This window comes from Pyxicephalus adspersus, chromosome 8 (genome assembly GCF_032062135.1).
Source record: "Pyxicephalus adspersus chromosome 8, UCB_Pads_2.0, whole genome shotgun sequence".
Classification (NCBI taxonomy): domain Eukaryota; kingdom Metazoa; phylum Chordata; class Amphibia; order Anura; family Pyxicephalidae; genus Pyxicephalus; species Pyxicephalus adspersus.
Window position 1 is genome coordinate 47,275,110 of NC_092865.1, and position 14,007 is coordinate 47,289,116.

Below are 14,007 nucleotides of genomic sequence, written 5' to 3' on the forward strand. Positions count from 1 at the left end.
GAGAGGAGAGTTATAGAGGAAGGAGCAGAGTCCTCCAGCAGAGCAGAGTATTACAGGAGAGGAGAGTTATAGGGGAAGGAGTAGAGTCCTCCAGCAGAGCAGAGTATTTCAGGACAGGAGAGTTATAGAGGAAGGAGCAGAGTCCTTCCAGCAAGAAATGCAGAATGAACTCAGGGTCATAATCACCTCTTTAGAATAAAACTGACCTCCTCTGTTTGTTGTATCTGAGTGAACACATCCTGGGAGATCGGAGCGTCTCATTTTATTGATGCAGACAGGTAGGCCCAAGGACCTCTGACAAATCCAGGTCAGCATTCTTCATGGCCAACCTTCTTCCTCCTGCAAACTCCGTGTGTGCCGTCTGGGAGTACACTATGGACTCTTTACGCTGACATCAGTAATGTTTTATGGGGCGTGTGTCATTTTTAGGGCACAGCTACTAAAAGTGACGGCAGCACCGAGAGTGATACATATGTCTAATAAAACGTACAACAGAGATTTGCCAAATAAAGGTAAAATACGGCTCTTCTCATTGGGCCTCGCTGAGTACCTACAGCGCTCCTTCCCCCACCGCGCGTTTACGGCTCTTTCCGCACACTTGAAAACAAAATTACTTAATAAAACCTGTCCAAATGACATTACTGTATACTGTTACAGCCCGGAGATGGGAGAGCAACCAATTATGAGGCAGTCATTTGCGGTTAATAGGCAAATAGCTCATACTGGGCCCAATTCTGCCCGGGAAGTCAAGGCAATTTGTCTGTTTTCTCATTGTAACTCGTCCTGACAGCGCTGAGAATTAACATGTAAAAACAGCCGGGATGGCCTTTATGGTACTGATAAATTCTGATGATGGCTTCGGAGCAAGGTACCATGTTGTCAGATGTATAGAAGACCGGGGGTTTTATAGTACGAGCTGAATAATGAATGATTACAATGACCGCAGACAGACAAAGGGAGAAAGCTGTAGGTAGATACACATCGGGGCTAAACATCCTATTGATCCTATGTTCATGTGAATTTTCTTTGGTGCAATCTCATCATATACTGAAAAGTGACAGCTGGTCAGCTGAATCATCTCTTCCTTCAATGTTTCTGGTAATTGCAGCAAAAAATCACATGTGGGTTTGCTTTAACAAAACATTGTCAGACATAATATGGAAGTTCATATCATTGGTTGGATGTTTGTAGTTCAAATAAGGATCCTTGGCTGGGAGCAATCTTTATGCAAAGTTTATTAAACCGTGTCTAATTCTCCTGCACCCAGTGAAGAAGATATGGAAGCATATTACCATTCATCCTTCTTTCACTCTCATTCACTGAACATGTAGGCTCAGCCAGGAAGTCATTTGTGGCAAAGCATGGTAAAGATGGTTCACCCTAAAACAAGATGTCAGATAATTTTTAGGGGGTCAGGGGGACTAATATTTCTCAAGGTCTCCCTTTAGCTTTTAGTAGGTAGAAGGACATTTTGAAGTTTAAATCTCAATAAAAATCTATGCATTTGGTGAATTTTTGGTGCATTGGCAAAATGCATTGGGGTCAATATAGAAGTGCAATGGGCTTTATTGGTTTCTGGAGGTAATGGGAGTTTTTTAAAGATCCTTGACCTGTTCTTATAGGAAAGTAGAACCTTTACTTAGATGGAAACAGGATGTAAGATATGGAGGAGCAGTGCTAGTTGTCACACTTACCTCTTCTTTGCTAAAGCGCCGGCGCCTCCCTTCTGCGCATGCGGGCAGTTCTGACAACGGGCGCACCTGTCCTTCCAGATTTAATCAGTATTGGCCCTCCTGCCAACCAATTAGGAGATAGCATCTTAATAGGCCTTGGTCAATTAGTTGGTTTAGGCACAGGGCTCAGCATTCATGCAACGTGTCTCCATTAGTGCCCCCTAGCTCTGCTGAGCATTTCCCATTCACCTGCCTGTTAATTGAGTGTTTCCGGGTTTACTTCCGATGCTAACCCTTTGTTGCCCAGTCTTTTGTTTCCCTTTCTATTTCCTTGTGCTCTTACTGTGTTTCTTTTGTCTTCGGTGACCTCAATGTCACCCAGGCCTCTTGTCTCTTCCTGTGTTGCCCTGTGTCTATGATGACCCCTGTGTCACTGGTGTCTATTTTCTAGATTTCTGGTTCTTGACCCCTGGTTTTGTTCCTGACCTCTCTACCTCTCTTGCTTGCTGCCTGCCTCAACCCCGGCCTTCCTAAACTATTTTCCTGCCTGATTTGGTACCACATTCTGTTATGCCCATCCTGGTGTGCTAAAATACTGCAATGTGGCAGCAGCCTGCAGCACAACATTACTCTAACCCTAAGATTAAACACACTAAGGTTATCACACTAAGGCTATTTCTAACATTTTGTTGCTCAACAAAGACATGTGGGCAACATGATTTTGCTGAATGTTCTGTTTTATTTTAAGGCAAATTTCACCTAAGCTCTCTTATGGTATATTTTGTACTAAGTCTTATAACATTTTGTCAAAATGGCTTTAGTGCTCTTGGCATTCCAGACCTCAAAAAGGGACCTCTTAAAAATAATTTGGTCAGATGTGCAAAAAAAGTTAACCCATATTTATGGCGGATGCCGCATAGGTAACAAGAAACTGATTTAACTTTCCACTGGCTTTTCCTGAAACCAAAAAATGACCCACAATCCAATCATACTGGAGACTGGAGCATAAGTAAATACAAATGTTAAACTTGTACTGTTTATTTTATGTCTTGCTGGTTTGAAAGCAAAGTACACACCTGTAATAAACAGCCCATCCTAGCCAATACCTAAACAGCAACATGCCTGGAATACATTGCCGAATCACGGGATTCTCAGCATCAGAAAGCATCTGCTCAACGTGGGATGAATTTATGACACCTGATCTAATTTAAACCTCCTTAGCTGGAATAAAAGCCAAAATGAAATTTGTCTCCTCCTCCTCCTTTCCTGGCAAAGGGAAGGTGGGAAATCACACTGGCCTATTTTTACCTACCTGCTCCTGATCTGTCACTGCGCTGACAGCCACACACAGCAGTCACACACTCCTGCGCCTGCACCCCCCCAACTCTGCTCATTGCCTTGTTATTAAACAGCTGTGCTTCCCCTGCCAGCTAATAACACTTTACAACAAAGGCCACAAACTCCTTGCTGTTAATTTATTTAGGAGGTCAGTGGCTCCTCGCTGCCAGCAGTTCCTGGAAATCGAGAAGAATAAAGTTAACTATCTTAAAAGCTTAAGATCTTGTCACAAAGGAGCATCAAAGCCAAAATAAACAAATATATAGCCAAACATTTGTGGACACCCAAACATTTCATAATTATACCTGCATATTATGACCAAAGTATGCAGACATCCCTCCAAATGATGGAGCTCAGGTGTCTCCAGTAATGGGTCCGGTTAATGCTCCACCATAAACGGGCATTGTAAGCAATTGGCTTTTCCAGCCTTGTGGTCACGGTTTGGTGAAGACCCTTTTCTGTTCCCACATAACTCTGCCCCGGGGTATAAAGCCAGATCCACAAAGACATGGGGTCACCAGTTTGGTATGGAGAAACTTGAGTGTCCTGCACAGAGCCCTGACTTCTTCCCTACCGAGAACCTTTAGGAAGATTTGGAATGGTGAGCCATGTCTTCTCACCAAACATAAGTACCTGACCTCACAAAATGGGGGCAAACTTCCAAAGGCACCCTCCAAAATTTTGTGGGATACTCTACTATACCGGTGGGGGCTGTATAGCTGGAAAGGGGGGGGGGGCAACTCCATATTAATGACCATGAGATGGGGCTAATTTTCTATTGAAAGACTTAGTTTTAGAATGGAATGTCCTACAAGCTCATATACAGTAGGTGTGAGGTTAAGGTGACCCCAAACTTTGGCCATTTAGTGTGTATATTGGGCTCGTATTGCTGTCAAGGTTTCCAGATCTTGTGTGACAAGACATGGTGTGACCAATCTGGTGTGGAGGAACTTCAGTGTCCTGCACAGAGCCCTGACCTCAACCCTACTGGTCTTCCAAAAAAATGGTAGTTGTTCTAGTCACAAAGGTGAACCAAAGCCAATGGCCATGGTGAGAGAATAACAACTCCATATTATTAGCCATTCAGGGAGAGACTTTATAATAATCCCTATGGGAGGGAGGTCAACTCAAAAATGTCCATGTTTTTGGAATGGAATGTCCAACAAGCTCATATAATTGGTATAGTCACTGTGCCTATAAACACATATATTGTAAGATTGCTGCACCTGATGACAGTAAATGTGCCCAATTTTAATGGCCCGACCTGGAAACCACATGCCTTCTGCTATTGATTTATTAGATATAATGAGCTTTTCTCTTATTTAGTTTCACCTACTTATTTAGGCCTAAAATTTACCAATTTCTTGGCTAAGCTGCATTCACCGCCCCATCCAATGAGAATATTCTTAATGGCCACAGAGAAAGTTTCATTTGCCAGTGGCATAGTAGTTAGCAAGGTTAAACCAAGGCATGATAAAGGTCAGACACCAGAAACCGAATCACAGACGAATACAGAAGAAGGGTTAACACGTACAATTCTCTTATGACCTTTTTAAAGCTAAATGACTAATAACAAAGTCACTTTCAAGGACAATCATCAAATACCACTGTATATAAGTCCTTGGGACATTGGTTAATGGTAAAAAATACCTATCAGGGGTCTTGGGATTAAAAGCAATAATGTTTGGAACAAATCTGTCTGTCATCAACTGTCATCATCAACTGTCACTGCAAAATGCAATATTCCAGAATGAAAAAGAAAACACAAAAGGAACCGTAAACCCTTCTTCTGATATTGCTCTTCTACCCCATAATATATCATTTAGGATAAATGTGATCTGGCTATGCAGGCTCACCTGATCTTCCTGACACTTTGGAGTTGATTTAATAAAAGATTTTACACTGATCATGTACCATTGTAAATTATCTCTTCGCAATTTGACTTAGCTTAGTAAGAGACATGAAACTCTGCTACGGTTAACCATCCAATCATATACCAGGAGAAATCCTGTTTTTCTTTTCATTTATTTTTAAATAATTGGGTATTCATCCTATTCAGCAAGATAATAAATTGTCCCTTGTAAGGTGATAAATCACAGCCTAAATTCATTCAATAAACCAACTTCTTTGTCTTCAACATTTTCCCAGCCCTGATGAAGTGGGCCCAGTACCAGTTCTCGCCAGTCCCCCAATCTATCCCTGCACTCTTTGCTTATAGCAAGCCCCCTCTAGGTCTCGTGACACTAGTTGCTTCATCCCAGCACATATAGTTACCCCCAGGACTTCTGTGCACATGCGATGGAGTCTGGGAAAGGAATCAGAATGGAGCAGTATCCTACAGATAATGCAGTACCAAGATTCCAGTGGAGGCAAATCCAGAACACAGAGCCAGAGGTCATACACAGGTAATCAGTCCACCAGATGAGGTATCCAAGGGTAAAGATAAAAGCAGAGTTGCTACAGGCAGCATACATTCTGAGTCATCAGAAACAAGCAGAATCTGCAACAGTAAATCCAATGAATAAGCACACCAGCAGCAGGTCAGTCCAGCTTAACACTACAACAGCAACTGGGGACTGTGAGCTCTATAATGTCCAAGCAGCCAATGGTAGGGCAGGATGAAGCCAGGGACTAATTTGCTCCTTAATTCCCCTTCAGCTGAGCACAGCTTCAGAGTATGTGCTGGGGATGCTAGGAAGGTACATCTCAAGCTGCACAGCTAAAGGGAAGCTGGGGATGCTGCAAACTGCAGATCAGAGGGCAGACAACTAATTCCTCAATCTACTTGTTGCGGCAAGGACAGAATAAACAGGGTGTGATATACTGCGGTGGCGCACAGGGCAGTATCAGCCAGATAAGTGTTTCCTAACAGGCTGAGGTCAATAATAAAATATTTTTCTGGACTATAAATAATTGTCTGAAGCTTTTCTCTTTATACATCAGCAGCAAAACTCTGACTAGAGTTCCTTGTTTCATTAAAAAACAAAAAAGGTTTATTCTACAGAGATCCCTGACTACAACCCTACGTAATGTTGAATACAGAAATGTGGGAGGAGCTAATGTTGACTTATAGTCCAGTGTTCAGTCATGTGACACAGAGCTGCATTGCTCTAAACTGTTGTCACCCTGCTGGCTCTGTTATCTTGCAGCGGTGTGCCAATCACACAAGAAGCTGAACAGAATACCAAATATTGTGTAATATAAAGCAGTATGTGTGCCATAATGGTTTGTAAATTTCCATTTGCTTGTGCATTCCAAGGAAGATGCATAAGGGCATTTTTTTTAGCAAAAGAGCAAACTCTTTTTTTGGGGGTGAGCATGGCAAAGAGAAAAAGGAGGAAATGAAATATTTGGGAGTTGAGCAAAGGGACTGTACTGAGCAGCTCAGCAGGAAATATGATCAAAGCCTTGCAAAGATCAAACAGCGAACAGACTACACTAGTTGTGGGGGTCCCCCATGCTGCTGTCAGCCGAAGCCCCCTTATTCCCCATTGTCAGTGTGTGAGGAATAAATCCATGCATCAGCAGCTTGGAAAAAAACATAGGCAGATTTAAAAATAGATCTTGGAGGATGGAGTGTAGCCCAGGAAACATGAGGGAGAGGCTGGGGGAGAGCTGCACTCCTTGGGAGCTTCAGAATGTAGAGCTGGTGTTACATAAGGCAGAGATCTCCCGACCGACCTTCCTACGGAATGTAAACCAAGGAGGGAAGATAGAGGAATTAAAGGAAAATGGACATTTATGAGAACCTTTACTATTTTTACATATCTTTTTATATTATAATTTTATAAAAAAAATAACGATGCCATTAACTTATGTCATTAGTTTTCTGCAGGCAGCAGGAAGCATTTCCTCCGTCTCCTCCTCCCCAGTCATCAGACTCTTACATTGTAACATTTTGTTGACAACAGCACAGCAGGCCATGTGCACCTCCTAGCTGGAGTTTTGTATTAAAATTTTTGAAGCTGTGGTCTCCTATGGCCTCTAATGGACACAACACATGGAGGTGACCATTACTATATCATCACTTAGCAAATTCCAGTTGCTTGGCTGAAATGCTGACTCCCTAGCTTAAATCCGACAACCCATTATGTTTGGACCTTGCTTCAATGACACACCACAGACACCTCTGATCCATATTTTCCAGGGTAGAACAATAGAAACTTGAGAATATTTTCCAAGGATCTTCAAAAGTTTTACCTGGGTTGTCTACATAAAGATGGGAGTAGGGAATGGCAGATCAGACCTAATATGCAAAGCCACAGGCAGAGATAATCATGAAGATATCAATATATACAGCTTGAGTTCCTCAGGGGTGTGTTAGCTGTGCAACAAACATGCTCCTGGTAGGAGGGGCCAGAAGTTGAAACAGTAAAAAAGAATTGGCCTTACCATTCACCAGTTGGCCCAGCAATACAATATTGTTGATATACTGTGAACTTTTCCCATTTTATCTTTAGAAGGATGCCTGAATAGGCTAAGGTTTACGTTGGCTCACCCAACCTGTGTAAAATTAGTCCCACTGATTTTAAAAATGAGTAAGAGACCTTTACACAATCTATTGACCACTAGAGAACAGGTCAGCTTGAAATGAAAGAAAAAACTAATATAGTTTGAATTTAACACATTAGGCTGATCAATTCAATAGACGCAAGTTATTCTAATTAAACAACGATAGGCTCTTGTAAAACTCCCCAGATGCAATCCAAACTCAACAAGAGGGAGCTTCATCGAGAACAATTTTTTTTTTCATGCCAAATAGGTGGAAAAAAATAATTCGTCTCTATTTCACTTAATTAATAATCCAATTAGGCCGGACGGAGGAAGCAACTAAGCAGATCCAGCAAGTGAATTAATGTAGCAGCAAATGATTAGATTGGGAATGAAACAAGTAGCGTTGGGCCCGCGGAGAGGAGGAGACGCAACATTCGGAGACTGGCTGACTTGTTTGGTGAGCCTGGAAGCTGCCATGCAGTGTGGCCCCCTGTGTATGAATGGGTTCTGCAATGTGTAGGTGAAAAAAGAAGGTGTGCATGTTTTGAAGCAGTTTAAAGAGATTAGTTTTTGTCTATTTGGCACAAGATGACGGGTTGACAGGGCACCCGACCAACTGGTACTTAGCTACCTGCACTCCAATATCACCATGCAATTTGCAGAAGAGTTTAATCCCATAAAGTCCATTTTGGTTTGTGTAGCAGTTGACATAAGTTTAAGGGCCACATGTGGGTGTTTTTTGGCCTTTGCCAAATAATAGCAAATGAGTTTCAGAAATCCATTCTAGGTTTGCTAGATCACCCAGGTTCACCCATGAAAGTCAATCTTCTCCAGTCTTTTTTAAATAAATCAGGCCCTTGTATTGCACCTTGCAGATCCCTTCCACCAGCCATAATCTGTGTGCTTTGTATAAAGATGTATAGGGACCCTGTGAGGTTTGATAATCTGCATAAAATCAAGATATTTATTAAAAACAGAAAGATTTTACTTACAAATGTAGTTTATATAAAGGGTATACCAAATATTGTATAATATAAGCAGATTAAACTTCAACTGTTAAGGTTAAAGGCTTCTAAAACAAAGCAAAGACAGCAAAACTGTTCTTCATAAACGTTAAGGCATAAACTTTAATTAAATTGCATCAAATTCTTTGCAGTCCCCTCGGGAGTTTAATGCGAGTTCATAAAAATTTATGCTCAAAGTGCATAGTGAGCTCCAGGGATCCGTACTTTACATTATTTGGGAAGATGCAGCAATCTGTCTGCTGTTATATGGAAAGTAAAACATGCCGGCTGTAGAATTAAAGGTATAAAGCTCAGCAAGTATCATGATCCCAAAAAGAAAACATCAAAGATAATAAATATCTGTATATGTATCTCGTGCTGGGTTCATTTCTTGTAAAATGGGCCTTTCAGCAACTTTACAAGTCTGCATGAAAAAAAGTATTTGACATGTTGCAATTTATTATAAGTAGCCACCCCTGGACTCCAATCGGTGAATCAGCCAAGGCTGAGAGGACGTCATCAATCCTAAGCAGGCAGAAGGAAACATTTTAGTCTCCACTCCCTCTGATCTGAAAGCAACATTTTAACTTTGCAGTAAGTCAAATAGTGAGGGGATTCAGCGGGGACCAGGACTTGCATGGCACTGTGGTCTCTGAGCTGATATCCCAGTCTAAGGCTATGTTCACACTGGCTATGAGATTCTAATGTGTTTACGGCTTTCTTATGCCGGGGAACCACTTGGAGTCACTATGTGTAGCTTCTGTGTGGCAGAATCGTATAGAATAAATAGAGGGTATTGGTCCCACTTAATGATGACAGCTGTCAAATGTGCAGAGCCATTATTATTAGGCACTGTGCAGGGTCACCATATACTTCTTTAGGAACCAGATCCATGCACATGATGGAGCAGCTGCCAAGGTACCAGCAGTGTGGCGCAACATCGAATCATTCGATCCTAAAGCCGGTCTGATTCTACCCCAATAAGTATGTGACCCAGTAATATTAGCTCTGTTCCTCTGGAGACAAAGCGACCCAAAAGAACTTAACATCATTACTCTTTGTAGCTGTAAATTGCAAAGGATTTGCTTGTAGGTGAAGAAGATCAGAAAAGTAGGGACCTATGTGATTGCACTAACATGCTCTCTTCTTTTGCTCCTCTTACAGGAGGACTCTGCATTGCCCAGTCCCTGAAAATCCCCAACGACCGCAAACCAGGCGATTATGACAAACTAGTCAGACAACTGCTGGAGACGCCCCAGGCTCGGGCTGTGGTGGTCTTTGCTGTCGATGACAATGATATCAGGTAAAGGAAAAATAGTGGCAACATCAGTTCCAAAGTCTCCCTTTGATTTCTTGAAAGGCTGTCGTTCTGATACTAAGCTCATTGCTTGGTAAGCCACTGTCCTTAAACAAGTCTACAGGACAGGAATCCCAATTTACTGGCTACATGCTTATTCCAGGTCAGTGATTTGCTATACAGGATCCGGAGAACAGCCTTGGAACTTGAACATGTGCACAATAGCCACACACAAATGTCTTAGAAAAGTCTACTGTAAAATAAATCAAAAACACAAACATATTTATAGCTTTTGGGGTAAAGAATGGTTATAACAGTTGTGTCTTTGTATTAATGTCTGTTCCGTTTTACTCCCCATAAAAGGAGATTTCAGAATATTACCGGTTATCTCTTCTTAAAATGTTGTCATTTGGACACCATTGGAAAATTTCCATTTTTATTCTGTAATATGGTAATATTGGATTTGTTTCCAGTTATGATGATCTTTGGACAAATAAGGTGAATCGGTGTGGAGACACAGATAGTAATAAATCCTGGTGGAGGGTCTAACCTGTCCAATCCAAAACAAACTGGCATTAGATGCACATTAACCTAAAGTAGCACCTTCTTTATATACATCAAAGTGTGTGAAGCTCTGACTTCAACCCTACTGAACACCTTTGAGATAAATGTGAATGTTTATGGTGGGCCAGGTCTTCTTGTCCAATGTCAGTACTAGAAACAAGGTCAGGGTGTGATAACATGGTTATTTTAAATCAAACTTCTGTTCGACATTTTCCATGTCTGCAGAAATTCGAGCAGATGCACTTTAAAGGTTTTCCTTTAGTGAATGTTCTGCAGCTATTTTAGGATACAGGGGTCTTGGGTCAATTGTTTTTTCTAGAAAAAAATAGTTTAAAAAGATTTAATCCTAAAAGAAAAAAAACATTTGATCCTTCAAGTAAAAGTTTTGACTCTCATAGATCCAGAGGGTTCTACATGAACATCGAATTCAGTTAACTTCAAAGAACCCTTCATGAACTGGAACCCAAAGCACTTTCACCATTCTCTAATCAGTACTTGATCACATAAATGCTCTTGTAGCTGAATAGTTGCAAATTCCCCCATAGACACCCTCCAAAGTTTTGTTATAAACCTTCTCAGAGGGCTGTTATAACTGCAAAGGGGGGCAACTCCATAATAATTGCCATAGTTGAGATGTCCACCAAGCCTACAGGTGTGAGGGTCAAGTGTCAAATAGTTGGTCCTATAGCATATTATGGTTATTGTCCCGTGGGAGCTTATAGGGGGTTGGATAAGCAAATAAATTCACCAGACAGTTCCTTTAAGAACAACTGTTAAGTAAATATTGACTGAAATGTGTCCTCACTGAAAACATGCACTACAGATTTCCTTTTGCAGGCAGTGATTTCCTTTAACCTAAAACCATGTGCTGGAATCAGAGGGTCATTAGTAATCCAAAGACAGGTGCAATTAGCAGCTATTTTGTTATCTGTCTGTTCCGAGTCTCTTTGGTCTTCTAAAGCTTTCATCTGCTAAAATTCAGCGCTGTGTATTGACTTTCCTCCCTCTAATGTCACCAGTAAATTACAAAGAGAAAAACTTGTATGGTTGACATCTCATGTCATGTAACAAGTTCACTTTGCACCGTAGTGTTACAAATGAGCATATGTCACATTTTGAGGTATTTCCAGTGACCTAACACTTGATGGTTTCCAGTGCTGGTCTACAAGCAGGAGAACTGACATTTTGCTGGTTTTGAATTACTTGAATGTTTGTATATGAATCCATTTGAACTATGGAGAACCTCATATGTCTGAAAGTATACACACAACAAAATGAAGGGTTAATTACCTTCATGCTGTTTTTTCTGACTTCTAAAAATCAAACCCGATAGATTTAGATAATGTTGGGGACTTTACCTAGACCAGCCATTCTGAACCAGGACTCCATGGAATGACAGGGTTCCTTCAGAGGTTGCTTGGGGTCCCCTGAACTGTGACTGATTGACCTCCTATTTATTGATACATCCATATATCCAGGGACAATACCACTTGGTAGACTTTATCGATGTTGCATGCTCTATTGATGGTATTCTAGCCATGACTCTTGGGGGATGGATCATTTTTTTACTGGCTACCGATTAGAGAATTTTTTTTCCTTGTCATTGACCTCCCAAAATTGGTTGTAGTAGGGGTTCACTGAGACCTGAAAATTTTTTCAGGGGTTCCTAAAGATTAAAAAGTTTGAGAAAGGTTTGCCTATAATAAATTATTTACTACTGCAGGATAGAGGAACCATTTCCTTAGTCCTCTGTTCCCACACTGTGTATTGCAACAAATATGTCTGATGGTAGGTACATAGAAAAGTGTTCATATTTCCAATCTCAAATACCAAGGAGGCAGATAATTTTTTTCCTTTCAGTATAAGACAGTTGAGGCTGTTACATGACTTGTTCATCTTCCCCAGACAGGTTTTGGCTGCAGTAAAGAGACTGGAGAAAGTGGGGCACTTCATCTGGGTGGGATCAGACAGCTGGGGCACCAAAGTCAGCCCGATAGCCCACCTGGAAGACGTAGCCGAAGGTGCCATCACCATCCTTCCCAAGCGAGCCACCATTGAAGGTAAGACTTGTGTGAGGTCATCAAAGTTCAATCTCATGTAACAATTAAAGTTAATTTCTATTTAATGTGTGATAATAATATTATTGCTCTTATACCTTAAAACATGTGGCTTTTTCCTCTTTCCTTAAAGGCTTCCTATAAATCGAAGTGTGTGATGTAATCAAGGCAGTAAGGATCTCTGGCTTCGACTTGGCTACAATATTAAAAAATGTATATCGGATTTAGCCTATATTACAGATCTCGTTATAATTTGCTTAGAAATATAATAGTTGCTGCTAAACATCTACTCCTTCAGAATCCCTTGGTGGCAGCATCTTGTAAAGGTTAAGGCCAACAGTATTTCAACCAGGAGGACCCTCAGTGGGGCAAGTGCCAAATTATAGCTGATCTTGACAGCATTCTTCATTTGTTCTATTTCTATCAGTTACAAGGTTCCAGCTATCTCCAAAGACTACATAACAAGCCTCTATGTGATTAAGAATAGAAGAAAGTGTTCTGTAGCCTTGACATATAAAGTGAGAGAGAGTTTTCACCCTAAGATAAGTAATTTTAGTTGCAGGTTCACCAGATAAAAAAATACGTTGAATATTGAATTCTTGGGCTCATATTTTTTAGGAGAAGATTGGATGATTGAATGTAAAATTGTATGAGGATTTAAACCACATCTATTGTAGTTTTAATAAATCCAGATATTCAAGACTAACTAAATTGTAAGGCTGAAGATTCTCAAACCCAACATCCATTGTCCAGTAATACTACCTCAGTGGCTCATAAGGGTGTACTTATTGGAAAGATTGGAAGGTTGCCGGTGGGCACGGCTTCTTTCCAAGAGTTGGAGCCCTTGATAACAAAGCCAAAACCAGGGTGGGCATTTAAAGATGGCTTGCAATGGATAGCACTTTGAAATGTCTTCTCTTGGGCAGAACTTTTACTTTTTTAAAATTTGAAGTGGCTGATAGGTTAACTTTAGGCTGGCAGGTTGATCTTTAAGCATACGCCTCTTTGTAGAGTCATTGCCGAATCCCCACACTTGAAACCCAAAGCCTCCCGACGCCGGTTTTGCAGGATTTGTATAGAATTCTGCTGAAAATGTTCATGACATCTCCAGCGTTAGCTTGGATGGGGACAGACAGTTCCCAAATAATGAAGGAACACCGAGCAGTGATTACAGGAGAGCATGTCAAACGGTACTGTCAAATGAAAACTTCAATGTTCCTCTCCGCTTTGGTTTCTATGGAGACTTGCGCAGCTTCGGAGCAAAAAAAAAAAAAAAATTCAAAGTTCATTTCATTAAGCCTGCAGTTCTGTGAGGGCAATATATCTGAATTCTTCAAGTACTGTAAAACATGGCAATCGGAGCGCACCGCCATGGCCATCCAGTAATAACCGTGACCTAAAACTTCTAGACTGCAAAATAAATTTTCTCTCATTTAAATAACTCAGATTAAGTGCAGGGCATTAACCTTCCTTCCCCTGGTTTTCATAATTAATTCCAGCTGTCTAATTTGTGGGTGTTTCTCAGTGGGGAGCGAGTGACAGAAATATCAGAGTCCAAAGGAGGAGGCCTGGGTCGTGCT

The 14,007-nt window shown here is 41.1% G+C and overlaps 1 protein-coding gene across 1 annotated transcript in view; it reads left to right on the top strand.

Annotated features, from left to right (window-relative positions):
• GRM7 (glutamate metabotropic receptor 7) overlaps positions 1 to 14,007 on the top strand; it is a 244,462-nt gene that overhangs the window by 111,952 nt on the left and 118,503 nt on the right. Inside the window, 2 exon segments of the mRNA XM_072420457.1 lie at positions 9,674 to 9,812; positions 12,276 to 12,430. Coding sequence (XP_072276558.1) covers positions 9,674 to 9,812; positions 12,276 to 12,430 — 294 coding nt within the window.